The sequence below is a fragment of the Nilaparvata lugens genome, chromosome 7, assembly GCF_014356525.2.
Source record: "Nilaparvata lugens isolate BPH chromosome 7, ASM1435652v1, whole genome shotgun sequence".
NCBI classification, from domain to species: domain Eukaryota; kingdom Metazoa; phylum Arthropoda; class Insecta; order Hemiptera; family Delphacidae; genus Nilaparvata; species Nilaparvata lugens.
In genome coordinates, this window is record NC_052510.1 from 2,734,059 (window position 1) to 2,760,655 (window position 26,597).

General features: G+C 36.2%; 1 protein-coding gene across 1 annotated transcript in view; it reads right to left on the reverse strand.

Moving 5' to 3' along the window:
• The window catches only part of LOC120348876 (innexin shaking-B-like), a 105,869-nt gene that overhangs the window by 72,520 nt on the left and 6,752 nt on the right, over positions 1–26,597 (reverse strand). The window contains 1 exon segment of the mRNA XM_039433429.1: positions 24,230–24,553. Within this exon segment, the coding sequence (XP_039289363.1) occupies positions 24,230–24,553 (324 nt within the window).

Here is a 26,597-nt window from a genome sequence, read left to right on the forward strand (position 1 = left end):
CAGGAATACTATAAATCTATGAGGGACCAGTAAGCCATTAATTTTGAGTAGTTCAATTACTTCCATTATGGACACTGGATACATTATGGACAATCAATACGTATGAAATTTATTAGCTACCCTACAGAATAAAAAATTTTGATTGCAGTGACCCCGACTACTGTATTATGAATAACCATTCGGTTCAAATATGAGGAATTACTCGCATCTCTCATCAACTCGCAATTTTTATTCACAAAATATTAAAATATAAATATATATATATATATATATATTATATATATAAAGTTATATTTTATATATATCAAGTTTGTCTTTTTCTGGCCGTGCTACAAATAAATGTAAAGGTATATGTTTGACATTTTGTTTCTGTAATCTTGTTGTCTATTAAGAAAGTTTTCAATGTGACTTTTGATGGCAATAAAATTTGAATTTGAAAAAAGAATTACCAACAAACTCCTAACCAAAGAAAACCTTTGTGCTCTGTTCTAATCGGAGTGTATCTGTATGAGACTCCATTTTCAGCTGATAGAAGGCGCAAACCGAACTGGCCAAACATACAACGATGGAACAAACACGTGGTAAGCTCGCACTCTCAATCAACGCAAAATCAATAGTTTGGGCTGTGGTGTGATTTCAGTTTGTCAGGGCTTAGCCTCTTAGATATAGGTAGAAGAAGAAGAAGAAGAAGAAGAAGAAGAAGAAGAAGAAGAAGAAGAAGAAGAAGAAGAAGAAGAAGAAGAAGAAGAAAAGAAGAAGAAGAAAAGAAGAAGAAGAAGAAGAAGAAGAAGAAGAAGAAGAAGAAGAAGAAGAAGAAGAAGAAGAGAAGAAGAGAAGAAGAAGAAGAAGAGAGAAGAAGAAGAAGAAGAAGAAGAAGAAGAAGAAGAAGAAGAAGAAGAAGAAGAAGAAGAAGAAGAAGATGATAGATAGATAGATAGATAGATTAATATGTTGCTTTGGCCTGTGATCTGTATAAATGTCCTATAACAACTAAAGGTGCGTCCAGACATGCCGAACCGAACCTCGAACCGCGCAGCAAACCGTGCATTCCTCCGAACATCTTGCCTTTCAACGAAAATGAGCATATGTTTCATAATGTTAAAAATCAGCTGTTAATCATTCGCCGTACCGTACTCCGAACCATTCACCGTGCCGCTTGCCTCTGTTCTAACTGCTCACCTCACCTCACTCCGAACGCTGAACTTTTCAGCCAATCAGAGCCCTCGATTACAATTCGCCGTGCAGCTCGCTCCACAATATTTTGGCTATCCATCACAAGTGGAAAACATGCGAACATGAATACAGAAGTATGGGCAATTTTTTATTTGATTAAATTCATGTTTTGAAGAATTCATTGTTACGATTGATAAATAATTGATAGGAGCTTATAAATATTTTCTATTTCAAATGAAATAACTTCTGAAAAAAATAATGATTGGATAAATACCAATATTGAATTATTGTTGACCAAGAACTTTGTACATCGACAATTCATTCAACTAATTCTGTATTGATAAAATTATGATCATTTTCTCTATTGATAATCAATTTCATCAACTAACTGTAGAAAGTACTTCAATTTCCATGAATTTATTAATATAATTATATACATCTAAAGTGTAGGTCATATCTAAATTCACAAAGAGTTCGATTCTTGTTGGCAAGATAGATGTTATTCAATGCAGAAATCATTGTTATTTTACTAAAAGATAGGATAAAATGAATAGTTCTCTTTCAGGGGGAGTTTTGATAACCCACAAAACTCATTTTTCATTTGAAGAAATAATATCAAAAGGTACACTTTTTTGTTCAGCTTGCCAAAATACCCCTCATTTCAATATTAAAATTTTCGACTGACTGTACAGTGAGTTAATCATTCAATCAAGGCTTGAATAATTTTGAAATTTTAATTAAATAAAAATGATAGAGAATAATTATCATGTGGATATCAACACCTTTATTTAAAGACATATTAACTGCATGCGTTTTCATATTGCCAATACAGCATTGATAAAACTGTAGACGTTTATTTAGCAGTCTCAAAAAACTGTTCTAGCTGAAAAATTAATAATACATGCCACGTGTAGGCTTATACATTGCATCAGGAAAACGAAGTTCAAAACTATGGTTTTCCTAAACATATGTTCTTGAGATAATTTCTTTGATGCAGCTGTTTCACATTCACTATTATAAATTATACAGAGTTTGTGAAAATAAAAATATTTATTGATTACCAAAACAATACTATTATTATATTAATGATAATAATTAATTATTGGAACAATACTTTTATTATATCAATAATAATAATATTATTAAACATATTTATCAATTATCAGAACAATATTATTGAGGTTGAGTGGAATCAGGTAGAAAGCAATAACAGAACAGATGTTCTTTTTTGAATTTCTATCATATTATTTTGTTATTTCCAATGATTACAACATATGTTAGAATATCACATGTCGATAAATAAATTATCTCATTTCCATATGGCACTCACCTTACCATGTTCATAACCTTACTTAATAGGATCCTTTTTCATCCTTTGAAACCCTTAGAGGCAAAATATCTCAAAATCCGTTCTTAGTGCGCGTCTAGCATGTTTGAAGAATATTTGTGCAAAGTTTCAAGTCTGTAGGACAATTAGTTTGAGCTGTAGTGTGATTTAACATGAAAATTTTCGAAAAATGCCCTCTCTTGGACCCCCTTCTGCTCCTGATCGAAATTTTTCTGCATAGATCTAATTTTTTTTCGTAGCTGAATAAAAAAGTTCCTTATGTTTTTGCTGTGCAATGAGCGGTATAAAAGTACAAAATTTTTGGGGGGGGGCCAGCGCCCTCAGGGGGCAAATTTCTGAAAATCCTTTCTTAGTGGATGTTTTCAGGCTACCATAAACAATCGTGCAAGATTTCAAGTTTTTAGGCTCAGTAGTTTGGGCTGTGGTGTGATTTCAGTCTGTCGGGGCTTAGCCTTTTATAAGTATAGAGATAATTGCTTTGAGTTTCCCTTATTGTTTTTCATTTATTGTTTTATCATTTATTGTTTCCCATTAATTAATTCCTTGATGTTTCTATAGCTTCTTGATAACTACAGAGAATTCTACATCCAATTGAGATTTCTCATTGAGTGGATTATTCATTCATTCAAACTCATTTCCTCTACAAGAATGTTAATCCGAAACTGGTCAAGGATAATAACACAACTGGAAAACAATTCTAGCAACTGTTTTCCGGGCCACTAGTGTTCCATTTCGGGAATATAGATTGATTAACATAGAAAAATGATACCGGCGAGAGGGGAGGCCATGAATAATAGTGTTATTATGCGGAACAGGTCTCGCTTTGCAGTGAGCTGGTGGCACGCATACCCCTCAACCATCCCCCAAAACACCCCGTTTGGGGTAGCCCCTCCAACCCCTAAAACTATCCATCGGTAGGTCACCGTTTATAGACTTGAGCGAACTTGTCCCCAATATTGAAATGCTAAACCCCATGCACAAGGTCGCCGGCGAGTCGATCGATATATGTTTCGAGATATCGACTCCAGCAATAATCGATTAGTAGGGTGTCCTCGATACATTTCGTGTAAATCAGGCTCCGTTACGAATAAATGGTTTCTTATTGCGGTGGATTTGTAGAGGAGTTGAATGTGGGAGGGGGTAATACTATTGGTATTGGACACGAATAGGTGGTGTTGCAGCCGACAGACTGTCGGCAGACTATCAACAGACTGTCGGCAGGCTGTCGGCAGACTATCAACAGACTGTCGGTAGACTATCAGCAGACTGTCGGCAGACTATTAGCACACTTTAGGTAGACTATTAGCAAACTATAATATAATGAGATTCACGTTGTGGAGTCAGTGGAAATGATAGGAATGCATGTTGATGTTGTTGTCAATTATCTTTTGTCATCCATCATCTTTCATCTATCTATATCTATATATATATATAAAAGCGAAATGGCACTCACTCACTGACTGACTGACTCACTCACTCACTCACTCACTCACTCACTCACTCACTCACTCACTCACTCGCATAACTAAAAATCTACCGGACCAAAAACGTTCAAATTTGGTAGGTATGTTCAGTTGGCCCTTTAGAGGCGCACTAAGAAATCTTTTGGCAATATTTTAACTCTAAGGGTTGTTTTAAGGGTTTAAAGTTCGTCTTTTAGCATGTATATTCTTCTTCTCCCAATCGCTTAATTATAATTGAAATTTCCATATCATATGTTACTATAGAACTATAATCTAGATAGAGTACCTCTTCGAAACAGTTGTTAACTGACAACTAAATTAATAATTTTGTCAGGTTGGCATTAAGTTGAGTTGACTTTGTTAGGTTGGCACCAAGTTGAAGATTTAAATGCATTTATCGCGGAAAAATTGATTGGGCACTGACTGCTACTTCAATCCTGGGAATATTATATTACTAGCCATCAGGCTCGCTTCGCTCCCCATATCCGTTTAGCCAGACGTTTAGTCTGGTTCCCCGACTGGATTGTCCTAACATATGATAAAAATGCTCAAATGAAAAATGCAGGCGAGCGAAGCGAGCCTGCTGACCTCATTCTTGGACGATCCAGTCGGGGGTCCAGGGGGCGGAGCCCCCTGGATAGACGGATATGGCGAGCGAAGCGAGCCTGACGGCTAGTCATAGATAATTGTGATTCAAGTTATCCCAGTGTATCTGATCATAGAGGAAATAAGCATGAATGAATGATAGCATAAGAAGATATCCCATGATAGGGAGCGTTTATGTTCAAAATATCACTATTGGTAGTCTCTCATACACTTTTTACGCTGATAGTCTCTTATATCATAGAGTAAAGATACCTTTCAACCCAGATTATTCGTCTCTGCACATACTGTGTAGTTCTTACACTCTCACCCCGCCAAAACAATAAAAATATACAGTATTGGTCATCAGTAATTGGCTCAAGTTAACAAAAAAAGTCTTGAAATTTGGAAGATATACGATCTGTACCATGAGATATCTCTCTTCATGATCTGATTCAATTTTCATGGTTGAGTGTTGTTGATAAAAATTAATTCCATATTGAATATATTATATTGACCAAGAAGATTTGCTTTTCCTTTGAAGCCTAAAACCGATTTGGCAACGGTGCGAAGTTGAATAAGGTTAGAGCTACCGTATGTACATACTATGTCAAATAACAGACAAGGGTAACAGCCTAATGTTGATCAGGTGCTGACTCTACAACATCAATCTTTGAAATGAATCAGGTCTATAGGAAGGAAATACATTTCCTCCATAGAATTTAAATACTACTTGATATAATTCTGAAGGCATAGAAGGTTTTTGAGAAATCAAGTTTCCAATACAAAAGAATCTGGTGTTGTACACTCACACAACTTTCCTTGTTCATTGATATATAAGCCTCATTAACGAAGATAATTTAGGGAATAACATTATGCCGATTGGCGGCTAAATAATTGAAACTACGATTATACTATTGTGATTGTGTTCAGAGTACATTTTCCTTTGTTTGGATTATGAAATTTGAGAATTTTTTAAAAGTTGTCAAAACAGCTGTTCTACAAATAAAATATCGACATGTGTTCTTTTGAATAAACTGCTCCACCTACCTACCTCACGCACGAGAAGGAGGTTACAAACTAAATTTCTCAAGGATGGGGTGGACCCCCTGTTAATTCCTCAGGGAGGAGACTCATGCCAGTCAATAGAGCTGATATATAACCATACAGGGTATGAATTTGGAAAAAAACGGTCCAGTCATTTTTGAGAAAACCGTGATAGAAATTTAACAAAATTCATTCTTCTCATGAATATTACGGAGCTCCTGCAATTTTCCCAGAAATGAGGCTCATGAAAGTTGATAGGGCTTATAAATAGCCATCTAGGGTATGAATTTGAAAAAAATCGTTAGAGCCGTTTTCGAGAAAACCGTGAAAAACATGGTTTTTCAGCCATTATCCGCCATTTTGAATTGAATCTTATTGAATTTCTTATTGTCGGATCCTCATGGTATAAGGACCTTGAGTTTGAAATTTCAAGTCAATCGGTTTATTAGGGATGGAGTTATCGTGTTCACAGACTCACACACACACAGACCAACACCCAAAAATCATTTTTTTGGACTCAGGGGACCTTGAAACTTATAGAAAACATGAAATTAGGGTACCTTAAATATTTTCTTGGAAAGCAATACTTTCCTTACCTATGGTAATATTTAAATTATGGTTATATTTAAATTAAGTTCTTAAGTTTGTAATTATAGTCAAGTAATTTATAAGTTTGTGGGAGCTATACATTGTAACAAAGATGGGACTCTCTTGCAATGACAAATCCTCAATAACAATAGAAATATCTACGATTTCAACAGCTTATTTCAAATAGAAACCTCCAATCAATATTGAGGACTTTGAGCCCAGTCTCTCAGGGTTCATCCAGTAGTTGTTCAGTTCGGTCTCCCGTTATTTGCTTAAAACAAACAAGGAGCAACAGTAAATTGTTGACAATCGTGGCTCTCTCACTCACTCTCTCTTTCTCACCCTTACTCTTTTCTCTTTCCTCAACTCTCACACTCTCTTTTTTCCTTTCTCTCTCTCTCAGACACTCTCTTTGTTCCTAAGACACACTCTTTCTCACTCTCCTCTCTCTCCCAGTCATGTGTAGAAAGGAAAGGATATTATTCTATATCCTTCTTAGAGAATCGACAATTATTCGTTGAAACACCGCCGATTTATAAAGTTACATTACAATTTATTCCAATTGCATTCAATCTTTATTCTCATTGATTAATATTATTTATACTTTGTAAAATTCGTTGAATAATTAGCATTACCGTCATTTAATGTAAATTAGTGTATAAGCCAGTAAATATTGTAACATACATAGATAAAGAAATCTAATCTAATCTAGTCTCCCTTGAAAAGCCTAATTCACAATGACGATGATTATGATGATGAAAAGAAGCATGATAGAAAAACAAGATGAACTAACATTTTTCTTAATTGCTCTGGTTTGGATTATTATCTTGTCCCCACAACCATATTGACAATCAATACCAATCTGCTATCTTGGGTAGCTATAATGTTATTATAATTGTCATTGAGTTTCCGATCCAGCTAATCGGCCAGCTGACCTAGTAGTTAGTTCCAAGGACGAATCCTTGCTAAATTTAATCCCTTACGGAACTAGGTCTTTGACATAGATATGGATGGATCAATTCTGTGGACTTCAGAATGTATACTCACAATAGAATTATATACAAATGGGAATATAAAAGTGAATCTATATACAGAGTGTCCCACCAAGGTTGTAACAGCCGTTAACCATAGATTCTACTCGACATTTCTGACAAAAACTGTTTTGTAAACTTTTTTCCTATCGACCTTAGTTTTCGAGATATATCGATTTTTCGATATTTTCATAATATGCCTACTTCTGATCATTAATTACTCAATAACTCGAAAACTACCGGTCGAATTTCTATTTCAAGAGTGTTGTTGGAAAGAGAAGAACATTTCATACAAGATAAATGTATTTTATTTGTTGTAAGATATTTGTAGTTTTTTATTAGGGCTTAAACTTGAAAAAATGCTATTCTTCAAATTCAAAGTCAAATTTCAAATTGTTTTTTCTCGGTTTTTCGCCGGGTGATTATAGTGGTTTCAATAATTCAAAAACTTCTCCATTTCATAAGCTTTAGAATGAGTATAAATTCGAAAAGGTAATTTCCATGATAAAGTGTTCAAAACTGCTAATACCTGGAATGAACACCTTCAAAATGAGGAAATTCACAAACAGCAAGCATCAAGTGGTGATCATCGGGTGAAATCACCTGATTTCTCTCTGACAATATTCACAAGTTTTAATCAATATTTTAACAATCAAGCCCCAATAAAAAACTACAAAATATCTCACAACAGATAAAATTACATTAATCTTGTTTGAATTGTTTTTCTCTTTGCAACAGTACTCTTGAAATCAAAATTCGATCAGTAGTTTTCGAGTTATTGAGTATTTAATGATCAGAAGTAGGCATATGCTTAAAATATCGAAAATTCGATATATCTCGAAAACTAAGGTCGATAGGAAAAAAGTTTACTGAATAGTTTTTGTCAGAAATGTCGAGTAGAATCTATGGTTAACGGCTGTTTCAACCTTAGTTCCAATAGCTTCTATTTTCAATCGATTAGTTATTATTCTCTTATATTAATTCTATTCTCCAGTTCCATTCACTACTATATCATTTGTCTATTTGCACAACTTGAAAACGGAACACTCCAATTTATCAACTTTTATACTTGCTTTCAATATTCAGTTCTCTTTCAAGTCCATTCAATGTTGCTACAAGAGACCGTAGGATTTCCATCCTAGAGCGACTTAGCATGAATCAGCCACAAGGTTTAGCTCACTAAGAAATCACTTCGAGCTGACGTTGCTTGCTTGGTATGCCGAGGAAAGAGAGAGAGAGAGACAGGAGAAGAAGAAGATGAAGAAGAAGGGGAAGAAGAAGAAGAAAAAGACGAAGGGGAAGAAGAAGAAGAAGAAGAAGAAGAAGAAGAAGAAGAAAAAGAAGAAAAAGACGAAGAGGAAGAAGAGGAAGAAGAAGAAGAAGAAAAAGATGAAGAAGATGGAGGAGGAGGAGGAGGAGGAGGAGAAGAAGAAAAAGGAATAGGAGGAGGAGGTGGTGGGGGAAATAAGGAGGAGGAGGTGGTGGGGGAAATAAGGAGGAGGAAGAAGTAGAGGAACGAGTAGGCAGGATGAATAATTGACATTGAGAAATGAATGAAATTTGGCAACTGTGGCTGGCCATAAAACATGAATAAGGCCTTCAGGTACGGCCTTGCTGGAGGAGAAGAATGAGGAGGAAGCAGGATGAATGGAGTGAGAGGGTCAGGAAGTGAGGGAGATGAGATCTAGAATCGGGGGGATGGTGTATGGAAAGTGGAGAAAACAAGGATGTGACTGGGTAAATGTACGAGGCTTCCATCTTCTGTTGAGGGGAACAGAGAAGATGAAAGAAAAGGAATGAGAAAAACGAAAATTACAAGAATAACTGAAGAGAAAATTTGAAAATGGAAAATAGAGTGGGGAGACAATGGTAACGTTAGAAGAAGGAAAAGTAGTTCATATGGAGTAGATTGAGGATAATAATTTCGACTGGCAGGAAACCTGTGCTCCGCAGGGGACTATTATAACACTCGACAAACTGAAAAACTTGACCTAATGAAATCTTGGAGAAGTGGAAACAGGCCATTCCCTGTTAATTCAGAAATCTATATGAAAAATTTCAAGTTCAGTACTTCAGACGTGATGATGCGTCAATAGTTATTTGTGAAACTAGTGCGCAAAGTGACAGTTTGCTGCACCGAAAGAAACGTTTACGCCCCGAGCCGTAGGCGAGGGCGGAATGGTTTGTTGAGTGCAGCAAAGGAACTTTGCGCACGTATTTCACATTAAGTTTTTCCAACAGTTACCATTGAATATGAAAAGTGGGTAATTATGGGTAAAATTGCCTGCAATTCATCAAATGTTTTTCTGTGTAATTTTATTATTGATAAAAACCTTAATCCTAAAATCCTAAAGTCCTCGTTGTCCATGGTTATAATATCTACTTAATAATTTGCTCGTTGTGCTTGGTTGCACCTCTGCTCACTATAGCAGCCACAGCAGTCACTGTTACCAACTTCATTTTGATTTTGCTGCACTGTTGCTCCATATAACCTACTAAGTATTTTGCGTTGCCATGTTGAAAGAATAAATTATAATAACATTCATACAGAAATGTTCTATCTAATCACAGTAAATTGAGATTAATTCCCAGAGAAATGCAAAAATTTCCCTCACAAAGGCCCAGTTGCACAAAAGCATGAAAGCATCAAGAAGACGCAGGTGAAGGAGAAAGGGCTATACAAAAACATGAATTGAAACAAAGAAACATGAAGAGAGCAAGAAATCAAGATTGATAGAAAGTGGGAATAGAAAAAGGAAGTGGGATAAAAAGAAGAAGAAGAGGAAGATGAAGAAGAAGAAGAAGAAGAAGAAGAAGAAGAAGAAGAAGATGGTGATGAAGAAGAAGAAGAAGAAGAAGAAAAGTGGGGCCACCATGATACAGCACTACAGGAAGTGCAAAGTGTTCTAAGGAGCAATTTCGTTGAATGAAACTCAAGCCTCTCCCTTCCCCTTACAGCTGTTTTTCTTCCCTATCCCACACCTCTTCCACCCTTATATCTCCATCTTTTCCTCTTTCTACCCCTCGTTCACTCTTTTTCAAGTACCTTCCTCCTCCATATTCTCGTCTCACCCCCTTTTTCACCCCTGGTTTCTTCATCATCATCTATGTATCTCTTTCGAACCCTCGTCCCACAGACCCAAACTCTCTCATTCTGTGTTACTCCCTCCCACTCACTCTTATTCTCTCTCTCTCTCTCTCAGTGTTTTTCTCGCTCTTCCACTATTCCCCAATCATCTTCCTTCTCTATATTCTGTTCTCAGCCTTTCTCACCCCTGAGTTTCAACTCTCTCATCAAGCTATCTCTGAATTTTCATCTCTTTGTTTCACCCTTTCTCAATCATTCTCTCTCTGTCTATCTCTCTCTCTCTCCCTAATTGTCCCTCTCTCTCTTTTTTACCCCTTGTACACTCTTTCTCAACATTCTCCCTCCCCTATATATTCTCTTTTCATCTTTTCTAACCCCCTAGATTCATCTTTATCATCATTCTACCTCCACAGCATTCTGATCTTTCTACATTTTCATATCTTTGTTTCTTTTCCTCACTCTCTCTCTGTCTTCTTCTACTTTGCGCTCTCTTCTCTTCTTCACTCACTGTCGCTCTGTCTCACTATCTTCCTCTATCTATCTCACCATATTCATCTCTATTATGTTTTCTCTCTCTCTGTCCAATTTCTGATCACTCTGCTCCTCTCTCCCATCATTTTCTCTCACTCTCTCTCTCACTTTCTAATTTCTCATCACTTAGTTTTCCTATCTCATGAATCTCTTCTTTCTCTCTCTCTCTCTCACCCTCTCTCTCTTCGTCTGTGTTGATGGAAAGGATATTATTTTATATCCTTCTTAGAGAATCGACTATTATCTGTTGAAACACTGCCGATCTATGAAGTTACATCACAGTATTATACTAATAGCTCTGTGAACAGTAGACCTCACGCAGTGTTCTCTTCCACAAGTACCTGATTGAAACTATAGAACTTCTGGAAATACAGCAATAGACTGGCTTCTCCACACATCTGTGTAATCACTTGTCAGCTGATTTATGATGAATAATTCTATAGTCTGATTTTTACTCCAATATTGGCGTATGAAGGAGGTTCCTTTTTCCTTTTATATTATCCTTGAAATAAAAAATTTCCAAAAACCTTGTATATACGTCGACGCGCATGCAATTAGTAAAGGAACATACCTGTCAAATTCCATGAAAATCTATTATCGCGTTTCGCCGTAAATGCGCAACATAAAAACATATAAACATTTAAACATTAAGAGAAATGCCAAACCGTCGACTTGAATCTTAGACCTCACTTCGCTCAGTCAATTATCGTTGTTCTGATTGCATTGAATCTTCATTCTCATTGATTGATTATTTATGCTTTGTTAAATTCGTTGAATAACTAGCATTATCGTCATTCAATGCAAATTAGTGTATAAACCAGTAAATATTGTAACATACATAAATAAAGAAATCTGAACTAATCTAATCTAATCTCTATCTCTTTTATTTCTCATCACTCTGTTTCTCTTCCCCATCGCTCTCTCTTTCTCCTTCACTCTGTCACTCTTTTCCTCTCTCTCTATCCAAACCCTCTTTGTCATGCATCACACACCAACCCATGTCTCAATTGCCCCAACCCCTCGATTCAACGGAAGTAAGGGATGAGAATTTCCTTCTCAGTCTTCAGCCCTAATTTCTGAGGTTAGCTCTGGGACAGCAGCCAACATCTCTTCAGCTTATTTTCTCGTCTTTCAGATGGTGTGTTTGTAATAAGCAAATTTACTAGAGCACCATTTTCCAATGAATTTCCGATAGACAAAGATTTGTCACTGATGTGTGAGTTTGTTTTTATAATAAGCAAATTGACTGAATCACCATTTTTTACTTTCCTTGCCCTATTACCATAGGTAGGGAAAGTATTGCTTTCCAAAAAAATTTAAGGTACCACAATTTGTAAACTTATAACGTTTCAAGTTCCTCTGAGTCCAAAAAAGTGGTTTTTTGGTATTGGTCTGTATGTGTGTGTGTGTGTGTGTGTGTGTGTGTGTCCACGATATCTTATCTCCCAATCAACGGAATGACTTGAAATTTGGAACTTAAGGTCCTTACAATATAAGGATCCGACCCGAACAATTTCGATCAAATTCAATTAAAGATGGTGGCTAAAATGGCAAAAATGTTGTCAAAAACAACGGCTTTTAGCGATTTTCTCGAAAACGGCTCCAACGATTTTGATCAAATTCATTAATTAGTCATTGATAAGCTCTATCAACTGCCATAAGTCCCATGTCGGTAAAAATTTCAGGAGCTCCGCCCCATCTATGCAAAGTTTGATTTTAGATTCCAAATTATCAAGCTTCAGATACAATTTGAACAAAAATTTCAAGTGGAAAAGATTGAGCATGAACATCTCTACAATTAATGTTCAGTGACATTTTCACCTAAAATTGAAAATAAGCTTGAAATTCGAGGAAATGTGATTATTTCAATTGCAAACTGTTGACAACTGTTCATTCTATTATATCATCCACTATGAAGAGATACCTCGTGTGTTTCCAGCGTTATTGTCCTGACACCAGCTGGCTCAGATCTTTGAATTAGTAGACTATAGATGCGTGGGAACACTAGCGTCAGGTAATCAATTTTCGTAACGGCAAGGAAAGTTGTGTGAGTGCGCCACACCAGATTTTTGGAATATTTCTGATGCTTGAGAGAGAGAAAGCGTTGACTCTCACATACAAGAGTGGTGGAAGGAGTAATACAGAGGTAGGGAAACGCATGAGAAACATTAGAAAAGAGGAAATCATCCGTCAATGGATGAAAATCTAGCAGAAAATTGATGAGAAATCAACAAAATAGGATTGTAGAATGGGTAAGGAAGAAGGAAAAAATATTAGGAAAAGGAAAAGTAGGCCTTTAGGATACCGAAATAAGAGTTGTTGTGAAGGAAAGAATGGAGGAAAATTTGAAATGAGGAAAAGTGAAATATCATAATTGACCGAGCGAAGTGAGTTCTAAGATTCAAGTTGACGGTTTGGCATTTCTCTTAATGTTTAAATGTTTATATGTTTATATGTTGCGCATTTACGGCGAAACGCGGTAATAGATTTTCATGAAATTTGACAAGTATGTTCCTTTTTAAAATGCGCGTCGACGTATATACAAGGTTTTTGGAAATTTTATTATCATGGCGATTCTGTTGCTTAAGCCGCCATTTTGTCACACCGTTGAGTGGGAGGAGACTGTCTAGCTAGGCCAATGGCAGGCGTTCATGCCCTCGACCAATAGCAGTACTCGCCTACTAGTATAAATTCTGCTGCTCTTGTATTTAGTTTTAGTTTATCAGAGATTGACAATGGTGTAATAACCGAAACCGGTCTTTCTAATTATCAATAAATCAGTGGTTTTTTGACAATTTCTTAGTCTTTTTCATTCAAAAAGGAGCCTTCTTTATACGCCAATATTACCGTAAAAATCAGACTATAGAATTATTCATCATGAATCAGCTGTCTAGTGGACTATAATACTACCTGTTCAAAAACATCGAACATCTTGAAAATGTATCTTTCCATTAACGTTAGTTCACAGTTGACTATAGTACTACCCGTTCAAAAACATCGAACATCTTGAAATTAATTGTATCTTTCCATCAACGTTGTAGACAGTTGCAGCCAGACCTGATAACAGCGCTCACACTCACATTCCGGGACAACACGTCACGGCACGATAAAGGACAGAAAGCTCTATGTTTATTTAGGATTTTTTCTAGACATTTTTAATTGATAAATTATTTATTAATTTTTAAGAAAACATAACAACAGGTCAATGTAACTCACTGAGCGCGAGGTCTACTGTTCACAGAACTACTAGTAGGATGGAAGGATCACAGAGATGAGAGCTGAGTATGGGAGATCAAAGTCGGCAGGAGAGCAAAGTCGGAGGAGAAGGCAAAGATAGGAAAGATAAATAACAATTTTTTTTGAGATTAAACCAATGGAAGAGAATAAAATTATGAGTGATATAGTGTAAGAGGGTTTCATATATCGAAATATTAAAAATCTGGTGTGGTACACTCACACAACTCTCCTTGCTCATTTAACTGGGAGCCTCATTCTTAAACGACAATAATTTAGATAAATAACATAATGACGATTGGCGGCAACATAATTATTTGAAACTACGATCAGACTACTGTATATGTGTGTATATAATTGTTTTCAGAGTACTTTTTCCTTTGTGTAAATTGTGAAATCCGATGATAATTCAAAAGTCGTCAAAACAGCTGTTCTAGAGATGAAATATCTCGACGAGAAGGAGGTTACAAAGTCCATTTCTCAAGGATGGGGTGAACCCCCCATTAGTTTCCCAGAAAGGAGACTCATGCCAGTTGATGGAGCTGATAAATAACTATACAATGTATGGATTTGAAATAAATCAGTCGAGTAATTTTTGAGAAAATCGTGAAAAACATGGTTTTTAAGTAATTATCCGCCATTTTTCTCGAGAATATTACGCAGCTCCTGCAATTTTCCTATAAATGAGACTCATGTCAGTTGATGGGGCTTATAAATAGCTATCCATGGTATAAATTTGAAGAAAATAGTTAGAGCCGTTTCCGAGAAAATCGTGAAAAACATGGTTTTATAGTAATCATCCGCCATCTTGAATTGAATTTTATTGAATTTCTTATTGTCGGGTCCTCATGGTATAAGGACCTTACGTTTAAAATTTCAAGTCAATCGGTTTATTGGGAATGGAGTTATCGTGTCCACAGACATACACACATACACACATACACACATACACACATACACACACACAGACCAACACCCAAAAATCATGTTTTTGGACTCAGGGGACCTTGAAACGTATAGAAAACTTGAAATTGGGGTACCTTAATTTTTTTTGGAAAGCAATACTTTCCTTACCTATGGTAGTAGGGCAAGGAAAGTAAAAATGATTCATGAAATAAGAACTTATATATACTTGTTGTCATTTAAATGCTCGAGGTTGATCACTTCCAGTATTACAGAGTGAATGAGAAAAATGTAGAGGTGCGTACAGATATACGCGCCGCGAACATGAGCAATAATTCACCTTCAATCAGCTGACTATATCAGTATTTTTACAGAAACGGTAAGATACAGATATAAAAAGCTTGGCATCAGCTGATTAGAGGTGAATTGCTCATGTTCGCGGCGCGTAAATCTGTACTCACCTTAAGGAGGCGGAGTAGGGAAATGTAGGAGAATGCAAAATGGGAAGAAGAAAAACTTCTCGACTTGGAAAAGTTGTTGAAAGTAGCTGCTAAAATGACAACGCTAATCATAAGAGCTCTATGACGATGATAATATCGAGAGAATCGATCGAGTTCTTATCCTCCACTTCCTCCTCCTCCTCCTCCTCCTCCTCCACCTCCTTGTCCACCAACCACTCATCGTCCTCCGAACACCTCTCCCTCTTGCTCCTCCTCCTCCTACTTATTCTTATTCTTGTTCTTGTTGTCGTTGTTGTTGTTCTTCTTCTTCTTCTTCTTTTTTTCTTCTTCTTCTTCCTCTTCTCCTTCTTCTTCTTCTTCCTCTCCTTCTCCTTCCCCTTCTTCTTATTCTTATTCTTCTTCTTCCTCTCCTTCTTCTTCTTCTTCTTCTTCTCCTTCTTCTTCTTCTTCTTCTTCTTCTTCTTCCTCTTCTTCTTCCTCCTCCTCCTCCTCCTCCTCCACCTACTCCTCCACCTCCTTCTCTTTTTCTTCTTCATCATTTTCCATTATCCTCTTCCTTCCCTTCTTCATCATCTTCGTCTTCTTCCACCTCATCTACTTGATCCTCTAGGCCTCACCTTGTTCTTTAAGAATGAGCAAAAAGACAGTCTCAAGCACCTATGCTGTACATGGAGATACTTTTGATATCTGGAGTAAGTCACTGTCTGGAGAAACTGAGATCAGTCTGTTGGCGATTTTCCTGCTTTAAAAAATCTTGATTATCTCGAGAGATGAGCAATGGGTCGATGAACTGAATTCTAAACACTTCAAACCGAACTGCATGTTTTGAGTTCTCTAATCCACTGTACCAGAACAATTATTTCTCATGATCCCTTCTCAGGGTGGCAACCAATGATTGAACATGTGGGTCGAACATTTTGTCTGAACAAACATAAAATAACTCGATTTATATGGGCTACTCAATTCAAATTAATAAAAACAATATAACAAATTTATCCCTTCATTAAAATCTTTAAAATATTTCAACGACCAGTTTCGACCAGAGGTCATTTTCAAGTTCAAAATGACCTATATAACTCATGTCCTAAGGTCAAAACTAGTCGTTAATGGTATCTTAAGTCACAAGGACGGTAAGGGCCGTTTTGCAGGCGAGAATGATGTTTCTTGTCGAGGCGTTAGCCGAGACTAGAATTTCATCCGAGCACTGCAAAAGATATTCACGTCCAAGTAAGGCTAGTTTCACACTCATTCAGTTCGTTTCGTTTTCGGCGAATTCCGATAAGTGTGAAACGGTAATTCGGTTTGAATTCGGTACCGAATAGAAACCGCATAGAACCGAACGCCCCCTCGACACGAATAGGTTTCATTATATTCGAATTCGTTGCTAGGGAAACAGGAAAAAACAAAGTCTTTTACGCACGCTTGCCTTCTTTGTTCTTATTTTAACCTGATATTGTGATTATGTGTTTCAAATTTTTTCAAGTCAAAATCATATGGTCAATTCATTTCTGTTCACAGAAACACTTTTTCTCAATGAATAGCTTGCTATAAAAATATGAAAGATATAAATTAAAACTTAGGGAGAATTTTTTTTTCCACGAATATTAGGCCTACATGATTCCATCAAAGGAGAGAAGAGATGAAGTTTTTTAGACCATTTGTCAAAGCAAGGAACAAATTCTCAATAAAAAAAATAATCATTCTGAACTTCCAAAATTAACATAATTAAAAAGAAACTATTAAAATAATTCACAATTTTTAATTAACTTTAAATTATTTTTTTGTACAAGAAATAACATCTTACAATTTGACACCAACTGTTATATTAAAATATACCAGCATGAAATTACTGTGAAAATCCAAACACAGCTGTGTTTGAGAAGAAAATACCCAATTAGAACCGTACGAATTAAAACCTGACATGTATGAAAGCCTCATTCGTTTTCGGTAACAAGCCGAACCAAACCGAAAACGAACCGAACCGAATGAAACCGAAAGCGTGTGAAGCTAGCCTCACTTACACTATTTTTTGTCATAATAATCTGGGAAAGAATAATAATTGAGAACAGAAAACATTACCTGCTTGTACTGACATTACTACATTACTACACGTTTCGAATCAGGAATTTTTTGATTGCAGCTGACAAAACTTCCTCCTGGAGTGCTAAAAGGCGGTTTTTGTGCCAGTTTTGTTGTTCCAAATTCGGAAATAGGAAACATACTCTACTGTAAAGGAAACATATGAATTTATTACAGTATGCTGTAATGAGAATCTTATGTTTATTTGTTCTACAATCAGCTGTTTACCGGCTTGATTTCATGGATGTAAAACAGCTGAAATCGAATGACTTTGACAAAAAGTATCTTAAGTCACAAGGATGGGAAGAGGCCTTTTGCAGGCGAGAATGATGTTTCTAGTCGAGGCGTTAGCCGAGACTAGAATTTCATTCAAGCACTGCAAAAGACATTCACGTCCAAGTAACTTACACTATATTTTGTCATAGTAATCTAGAAAAGAATAATTGAGAAACAGAAAACATTACCTGCCTGTATTGACATTACTACATGCATTCTATGAACATAACCTATTTTACACGTTTCGAATCAGGAATTTCTAGATTGTAGTTGACAAAACTTCCACCTGGAGCGCTAGAAGGCGGTTTTTGTGCCAGTTTTGTTGTTCCAAATTCGGGAATAGGAAACATACTCGACTGTAAAGAAAACATATGATTTTATTACAGTATAGTATGTTGTAAGGAGAATCATAAACATAGTATGTTTAATTGTTCTACAATCATCTGTTTACCGGTAGGATTTCATGGAAGTAAAACAGCTGAAATTGAATGACTATGACAAAAAATAATTATTAGTAATTAATTAATAATTAAGTTCTTAATAAAGGGTACTTCAAGTTTTTATATTGTTTTTATTAATCTGAACACACATGTTTGTCGCCCATGTTATTATAGCTGTGAAAGGCTTGAAACAAAAATTTTCTGTATTTTCGATTGACCATCATCTTCTGATACGACAATCTGAGTCATTGTTCCTTACAGATAGCAAGCTAATACCTCGGATCCATAAAGACATATTGTTCAGAGGAAATTGGCAACTGCGACAAATAGGCCAGGCAACTTGAGAGATTGCTACGCGTGCCAGAATCGATGCAAGAAGACATTGCAACCACTTGGCTCGTGCATCCACAAATGCAGGTGCATTCTGCAAAAGTGCATCGCTGTAAAAAGCGCATCCTGAATGGATGCAACCTACATTGCACCGATAACAGATGTGTTGTTCCACTTCTCGTGTTGTTTCTACATTTATCGTTCAAAAATCGTTGTTTGTGAGAAATTACTCCATCAATAAGAACAATGAGTACTTCTCCACGTTATAATGGCAGTAGAAAAAGATACGAAAACAACGTTGCCGATCCTCTGTCTTGTCAATGCCTTCTATAGACGGTAGCTGATACAGGTTCATTGATCCTATTATATTAAGCGAGCAATTTCTGTATATATATTTATATGGATATGTGGTTATCTGGTTATGTGGCTATATGGGTATATACATATGTTCAACGGATCTCAAAATCTGCTCTAACGATTTTCACGAAATTTGGAACAAAGTAGGTTTATGGCATGAAGATTCGATTGCACTAGGTCTCAACCCTTGGATAACTCGCTGAACGACATTAAAAAGATAAATACGCCCTTGGAAAAACAGCTGGAAATTTTGTCGTCTATCGATACCGTGATGGAAGAGAGTGAACGAGTGCATGTGTGTGGGATCATCCAGCTGATCTCAAGAGAAGAAAAATTCAGCAAGAGAAACTTATTATCGTTTATTTTTTTTTTTAGAAAACATGTTTACTTCAGAAAATCCAAAATAGTAACTAGATGCTGTTAGTGATACATAGTATATTAAAAATATTGCAGCAAACATAGTATATCATTCTAAATCGAATTCATAGTATATCTATTTGTAATTGATGATGTGTTCGTTTTTTGAAGTGTGAATAAATATTGTTATTTTGATGAGTGATAGTAGCTCAACCTAGATTTTGATTTGGACAGTAGTATAAATTTGAAAAGGGACAGTTTTGGGCATAAGCCTGATGTGCCTACTCATAAAACTGTAAAAATAATTGTACGACTGAGAAAATGAATAAATAAATATAAACTATAAATTCAATCTTTCGTTACAAATTTTCTATGCTTTTACACTCCAGAGCAAAGCTCGGTTCCCCGATATTGTAAAATCAACTTTTTATTCTTGTTTAAAAATCAATCATATTATATTAAGCAAGAGTTTGTATTTCTCAATAATTTTCATAGATAAGATAAAATATTTTGTAAATGAATTACTGATTCCACATTGTTGAAAGACAATCTAGCAACAGAGCAAACCGACAGAGAAATAGCGCTAGGTATCCGCTTTGTTGAATGAAAGACAAAGATAGCAATACCATTTCTAATCAAACACTGCCATTAGAACGTGGTCCTCACTATACCTCCATCGTTGTTTGTGAGGAAATACTCTATCAATAAGAACAATGAAACAATGAGTCTCCCATCAGAGAAAACTTCTATAATTGCTATATTTGTATTCTATATTCGTATTTGTATGAAACTGCTATATTTGTATTCTGTGCTTCCATCTTCAATGTCCACTTTCAAGGAAATCTCTCACAGCGAGATCCATCTTTTAGTGTCAGCAATATTTGTGGAAGAAGGGTTTAGAAACAATGCTTCCTATCAAACTGATGCTGGACCTGTGGAGAAGGACCGATAATGATTCCATCTCCCATACATGTATATATATCACTCAATATCTTGAAGTGTATGTTCTGAAAACAATGAACGAGATATTCTTCATTGGAGTTCTTTTGTTTCAACTGAGTACCTGTGAATATTTTTGTAATAACTTGGAGTGGCTAGCAGAATACGGTATCTATTTTTGTTGTGCATGGTATTTTTTCATTTTACTTTCCTTGCCCTTTTACCATAGGTAAGGAAAGTATCACTTTCCATAAAAATTCAAGGTACCCTAATTTCATGTTTTCTATACGTTTCATTACTTTCCATGCCCTATTACCATAGGTGAGGAAAGTATTGCTTTCCAAAAAAAATTAAGGTACCCTAATTTCATGTTTTCTATACGTTTCAAGGTCCCCTGAGTCCAAAAAACATGATTTTTGGGTTTTGGTCTGTGTGTGTTTGTGGGTGTGTGTGTGTGTGTGAGTGTGTGTGTGAGTGTGTGTGTGTGTGTGTGTGTGTGTGTGTGTGTGTGTGTGTCTGTGAGCACGATAACTCCATTCCTAATTAACCGAATGACTTGAAATTTCAAACTTAAGGTCCTTATACCATGAGGATCCCACAATAAGAAATTCAATAAAATTCAATTCAAAATGGCGGAAAAAATGGAGGATAATGACTGATAAACCATGTTTTTCACGGTTTTCTCGAAAACGGCTCTAACGATTTTCTTCAAATTCATACCCTAGATGGCTATTTATAAGCCCTATCAACTGACATGGGTCTCATTTCTGGGAAAATTGCAGGAGCTCCAAAATATTCCTGAGAAGAATGAATTTTGTTAAATTTCTATCACGATTCTCTCAAAAATGACTTGACCGATTTCTTTCAAATTCATACCCTGTACAGTTATTTATCAGCTCTATTCACTGGCATGAGTCTCCTCCCTGAGAAATTAACAGGGGGTCCACCCCATCCTTGAGAAATTTACTTTGTAACCTCCTCTCGTGCGTGAGGTAGGTGGGTAGAGCAGTTGATTCAAAAGAACACAACATGTCGATATTCTATTATTTTGTAGAACACTTTTTTGTATTACATTGTTTTGAAAACTTTTTAAAAATCCTCAAATTTCATAATTCAAACAAAGGAAAATGTACTCTGAACACAATCGCAATAGTATAATCGTAGTTTTAATTATTCATTCACCAATCGGCATAACATTATTAACTAAATTATCCTCGTCTAAGAATGAGGCTTATAGATCAATGAGCAAGGAAAGTTGTGTGAGTGTACCACACCAGGTTTTTTTTGTTGTGATTCATTGTCAATAGATTGCTGGAGCAGGGTTTTGTGGGTAAGCATGATGAGTTGACACATGTATTACATGACATGAGTTGTCGAAAGGGTTTATCTTCACATTTTGATCATGAGTTCTTCTTCACACTTTAGGAGAAAAAATATTTTTCAACAGAGTACCCTTTCTAGCACATAAATTCTCAAGTAAATAATACAAGTGACCCTAGACAAGAATGTGGACATCGAACATTGATCGCATAGAACCATAAAATGAAAAACAACATGTCTACTTGTATTTTTAAAACCATATTTGCAATTCACTTTCCTTATCCTCGACTTTATAATACTTACCATTTATTATCAGCTCATGCATGGCGCTTTCGTTTTTCCATCATGCTTATCACTGATACACAACCATCCAAATTTGATACACACCAAATTCAAATTGATACACTTTAAGTGAAACAAGATACACTGCTGATACGCATCCAGCCAAATTTGATGCACACCAAATTCAAACCGATACACTTAGGGTGCGTACAGATATACGGGCCGCGAACATGAGCAATTCACTTTTAACCAGCTGATTCCAAGCTTTTTATATCTGTATCTTACCGTTTCTGTAAAAAAACAGATATAATCAGCTGATTAAAAGTGAATTGCTCATGTTCGCGGCGCGTATATTTGTAAGCACCTTTATTCGCATCCAGCCAAATCTGATACACTCCAAATTCGAATTGATACACTTCAAGTGAAACAATATACACTGATACGCATCCAGCCAAATTTGATACACACCAAATTCAAATTGATACACTTCAAGTGAAACAAGATACACTGATACGCATACAGCCAAATTTGATACACACCAAGTTCAAATTGACACACAAGTTGAACAAGAAACACATCGAACATTCTATCATTCATTGAAGGGTAATAATGCATTGGCAGTGCAAATGAAGTTCTCCAGAGGTCATATTACAACTTGACCCAATTCAATCAGGATTGATTCAGGCATCTTATGATATAGCTGTTTATGTCATTATATGTCATAATATTGTGATGATATGAGGACAGTTTCACTCTTTGTTTTAAATCAAGCAGTTCAAGTGTGTATTATTGCATTGATTTGCTCTGAGTTTTATTGATGTGGAACAGTGTTAAACTAATATTGATGCTTTTACGTTGTCTTTATCGTATTGTGATGTGTATTCCAAGTCAAGTGATGATTGTGTATATTGAGTAAATCTAACTTTAGTTTGATTTTTTTGGTTGAGAAATACTGAGTCCCGTGAATTGTTTTGTATCACTGTATTTTGCCGAAAAATGCTACAACATACCTTTCATACATTATAAGGGATGTAAATAAATATTGAATAAACAAATATCCAAAACCCTGAATCTATTCTTCCTGAGTTCATGCATGCAAACCGTGATCTCTGAGTATCGTGCAGTGATCCAAATTTCTCAAAACGATTATGTATCATCATAATCAAATCATCCAAAATGAATGTAGGATAAATAATAAGAATACACTCACATTTCAAATACATGAATCTATCCTATGGGAGTTCATAGTGGTTTTACATGCAGCATGTGAAGTTTGGACATACTTTAATTGGTTACGACATACAATTGGAGTTGAAATGGTGGTAGAGATAAAAGATTGCTCGATTAAACTTCCACTAAACTACGTCACATTCAGTAGTTTTGATAGTTTCCAGGATAGGAACAATCCTCCATGATTACAGTAACTATATCACCCTTCAGTCTGTAAAGGTGCGTACAGATATACGCGCCGCGAGCATGAGAAATTCACTTTTAATGAGCTGACTATATCTGTATTTTTTACAGAAACGGTATAAGATATAGATATGAAAAGCTTGGCATCAGCTGATTAAAAGCCAAGCTTTTTATATCAGTATCTTACCGTTTCTGTAAAAATACAGATATAATCAGCTGATTAAAAGTGAATTGCTCATGTTCGCGGCGCGTATATCTGTACGCACCTTAAGACATCTCTCATTCATTCATCTTCTACATATTAGAATCTTCAAATTCATGAGAGGATGAGTTGGTTATCACCTGTGATACCGGACTGATCTCTCCTATCTATAAGAAATGTCCTACTTATTATTATCTGACACATCAAAATCTTCAAATATATTGGGAAATAAGATTTTTTTGTTTGTTTCTTTGTTTTTAATAGCTTCCTAGAAACTCTAATCAGAGTGTGAGGATTGTCAAAATTAAGAACACATATGGTAACACAAAAAAAGAGAAGAAAAATCACACAAAGTAACCCTCTCTACACACAAACTCTTCCGTGGTATAGAACTCTCCAACCATCAATGAGATCTTCAATTCCTTCTCAAAAAGATTGACATCATCACAATTCTTCAAATTAGTAGGGAGCTTTATGATAAATTCAAGGCCCATATATGTTGGTTTTTTTCCAAAAAGAGCTGTTTTGTTATACAGTGGAACATAGACCCCTTTATTTCTTGTATTGTATCTATGTGTATCAGCTTTATTTTTTAGACATTGTCTTTCTTTTAACCTGGAAGAAGTTTTGGACTGTGGTCTGTTTCTTTGTCCTTAAGTTGATTGTAAAAGATAAATAAATAAGAACAGGCAGAGCCCTCCTGTCAATAAGACACATGTTACCAATTACATCTTCTACACACTAAAATCTTGGAATTTATGGAGAAAAATAAGTTTGATTTTCACCTGAAAGAACAGACAAAACGCCACCCACTGATAGAACCTGTAGACGCGACGGTCCGCCGGGTTTCCGCCCCTGGTGTTATCCACGCCCGGATAGGGGACATCTACGCCCACCTTCCTTGTAAACGCAGCCTGGACGGTGTAGGTTGAATGAATCCAGCACCAGGTGTCAATGACCTCGGCGGGAATGTCCTTGCCATGCACGCACTCTATCGGGTTGCCGACGAACTGTTTGGCGGCGAGCATCAGACAGCAGGCGATGAGTGCAGACGTCGTGACGCGGTAGTGCAGACGGAAGACGGTGCTGTCGATGTGCGTGCGTCGGATCTTGAAGACGCTTTTGACGCCGCCGAAGACGTCCAGCATGGTGCCGATCGTCATGATGATTCTGGCTGGTTGACTGGCGAGGTCAGAGCGAGGACCCTCGGGGTCCTCGGCTCCAACTCGCGCGCGCGGCTAGACGCGAAACTCTGGCGCGAGGCTAAGGGGAAAGTGCGAAAATTGTATGCGAGAGTTTGAAAAAATTGGGGATATGTCTAGGAAACAATTGAAAAGGAAAAGATGGGGATTTGTAGTGAGACTCTTTGGGGGAAATGATTGAGAATTCCTAGTGGGGAGTTGGAAAAAACGAAAATTGGGAATCTTTGTGGGAAATTTGGGAGAAAAATACAATTTTCTGGAATTTTTAGTTGAGGAAACAAAAGATTCTGATAGAACCTATCAAGGAGAAAGGATTGAAAGGATCTGTTTAATCAATAATCGATCAGAGAGGAAGAAATTGTAATTTGAAATTGTAATTGTTTTGATTGACAAAATAAATTTGAATTTGAATTTGAATTTGAAGAATCAAAAGAATCCGGTTTTTCGACTTCGACTCCTATCAGATTGGAGGAATCTGTTGATCCTTCCCAATTCCGACAATTCACCCCAAGGAAAGGTAAATAGGAATGAAAGAAGGGTTCAATCCAAAAGATGAAGGAAAGGCATTGGGGAAACGTCATGGCTGAGAAAAAGTAAAGCATAATATTAAAGGAAAGTTATTGAGGGAGAGGCATAAGTAAGATGAATATGTCAATCAATATAAATCAATTAAAACCAATGTAAGTATAGTTCGGGAAAATCGTGTTCTGTAGACGAAATCGATTGCCTAGTATAGCCCTGCACACACACATCGATTATTGTTCGTACGATACTTTGCTGTCCTTATGAATTCTATCAGATTAAACGGAGCTTGACAAACATCATCTGTGTGAAATCATCTGTTTAATCTAATAGAATTTATAAGGACGACAAAAATCGTACGAACAAGAATCGATGTGTGTGTAGCTAGCCTTTGGGGATCGACCAATCAAAAATCAACATGAGAGAGTGGAGTTCGTCTAATTCAATGGATGGAGATGGTATTGAGTCATAGTTAAGAGTATTAAGTTGTAGTTTTTGAACGTAATTCTTTGAAAAACAGGTTAAAATACAGTTGTGTACTATGGTGAAAGTTGTCAAAAATCAAGAAAGGAGAGATCCTTCAATCGGAAAGAAGAAGGGGAAGTGGAGAAAAGGAGTTTATTCAGTGAAAATCTTGTAGCCAAGATCTTTGGGTAGATTGTGATACGAGTGTTAGAAAATAGGCAGAAGTTTGAGGGAGATAATTGTGAGTTGCTGTCAGAATATTGTTGACAAACGGGTAGAAATCGATGATGAATAGTGAATGGTTTTAGAATGAATGCACTCTAGGTACCGATTAACCAGTACTTGTGAAATGGGTATTAACAAAAACAATTCAGATCATATTACTTATTCTCGATAATAATCAGATAAGCCTCCAATCACAATTACATTCCAGTAATTGTGATTAGAGGCTTATCCCATTATTATCGAGAATAAGTAATAAGATCTGAATCTTGTAGACTAACGTCTTCGAAGAATTTTGGGTAGAGGCATCATCTTCAGGAATTATTGTCAGGAATCATGAACAGTCCATTGCAAGGGAACGACAGTTTAAGGACTGCAAGGTGAGATCTTGGAGAAGACTGTACTACAATTTTTAGTTCATGATGAGATGAGGTGATTGGGTCAATGATATTTCACAGTAACATCGTTCGAGATAATATGGATGAACAACTTCATGGTCAAGAGTTTTGTTAGACTAGATTTCTTCAGTCGAGATTACTGTGGAAGATTCGCAATCAAATGACCAATAAGGTTGAGATCTTTTATTCAAGAAATGGGGGTAAAATGTAGCAGAAGAATGGTAACTCCAGGGATTGGGAATGAGGAAAAATATTCAGAGTTGGTTGAAATTTAACAAATTAAGCAGGTTAATGTAGGGAGAGTAATAGTATGAGGATTTTAAATGAGGAGAAAATATTTCTAG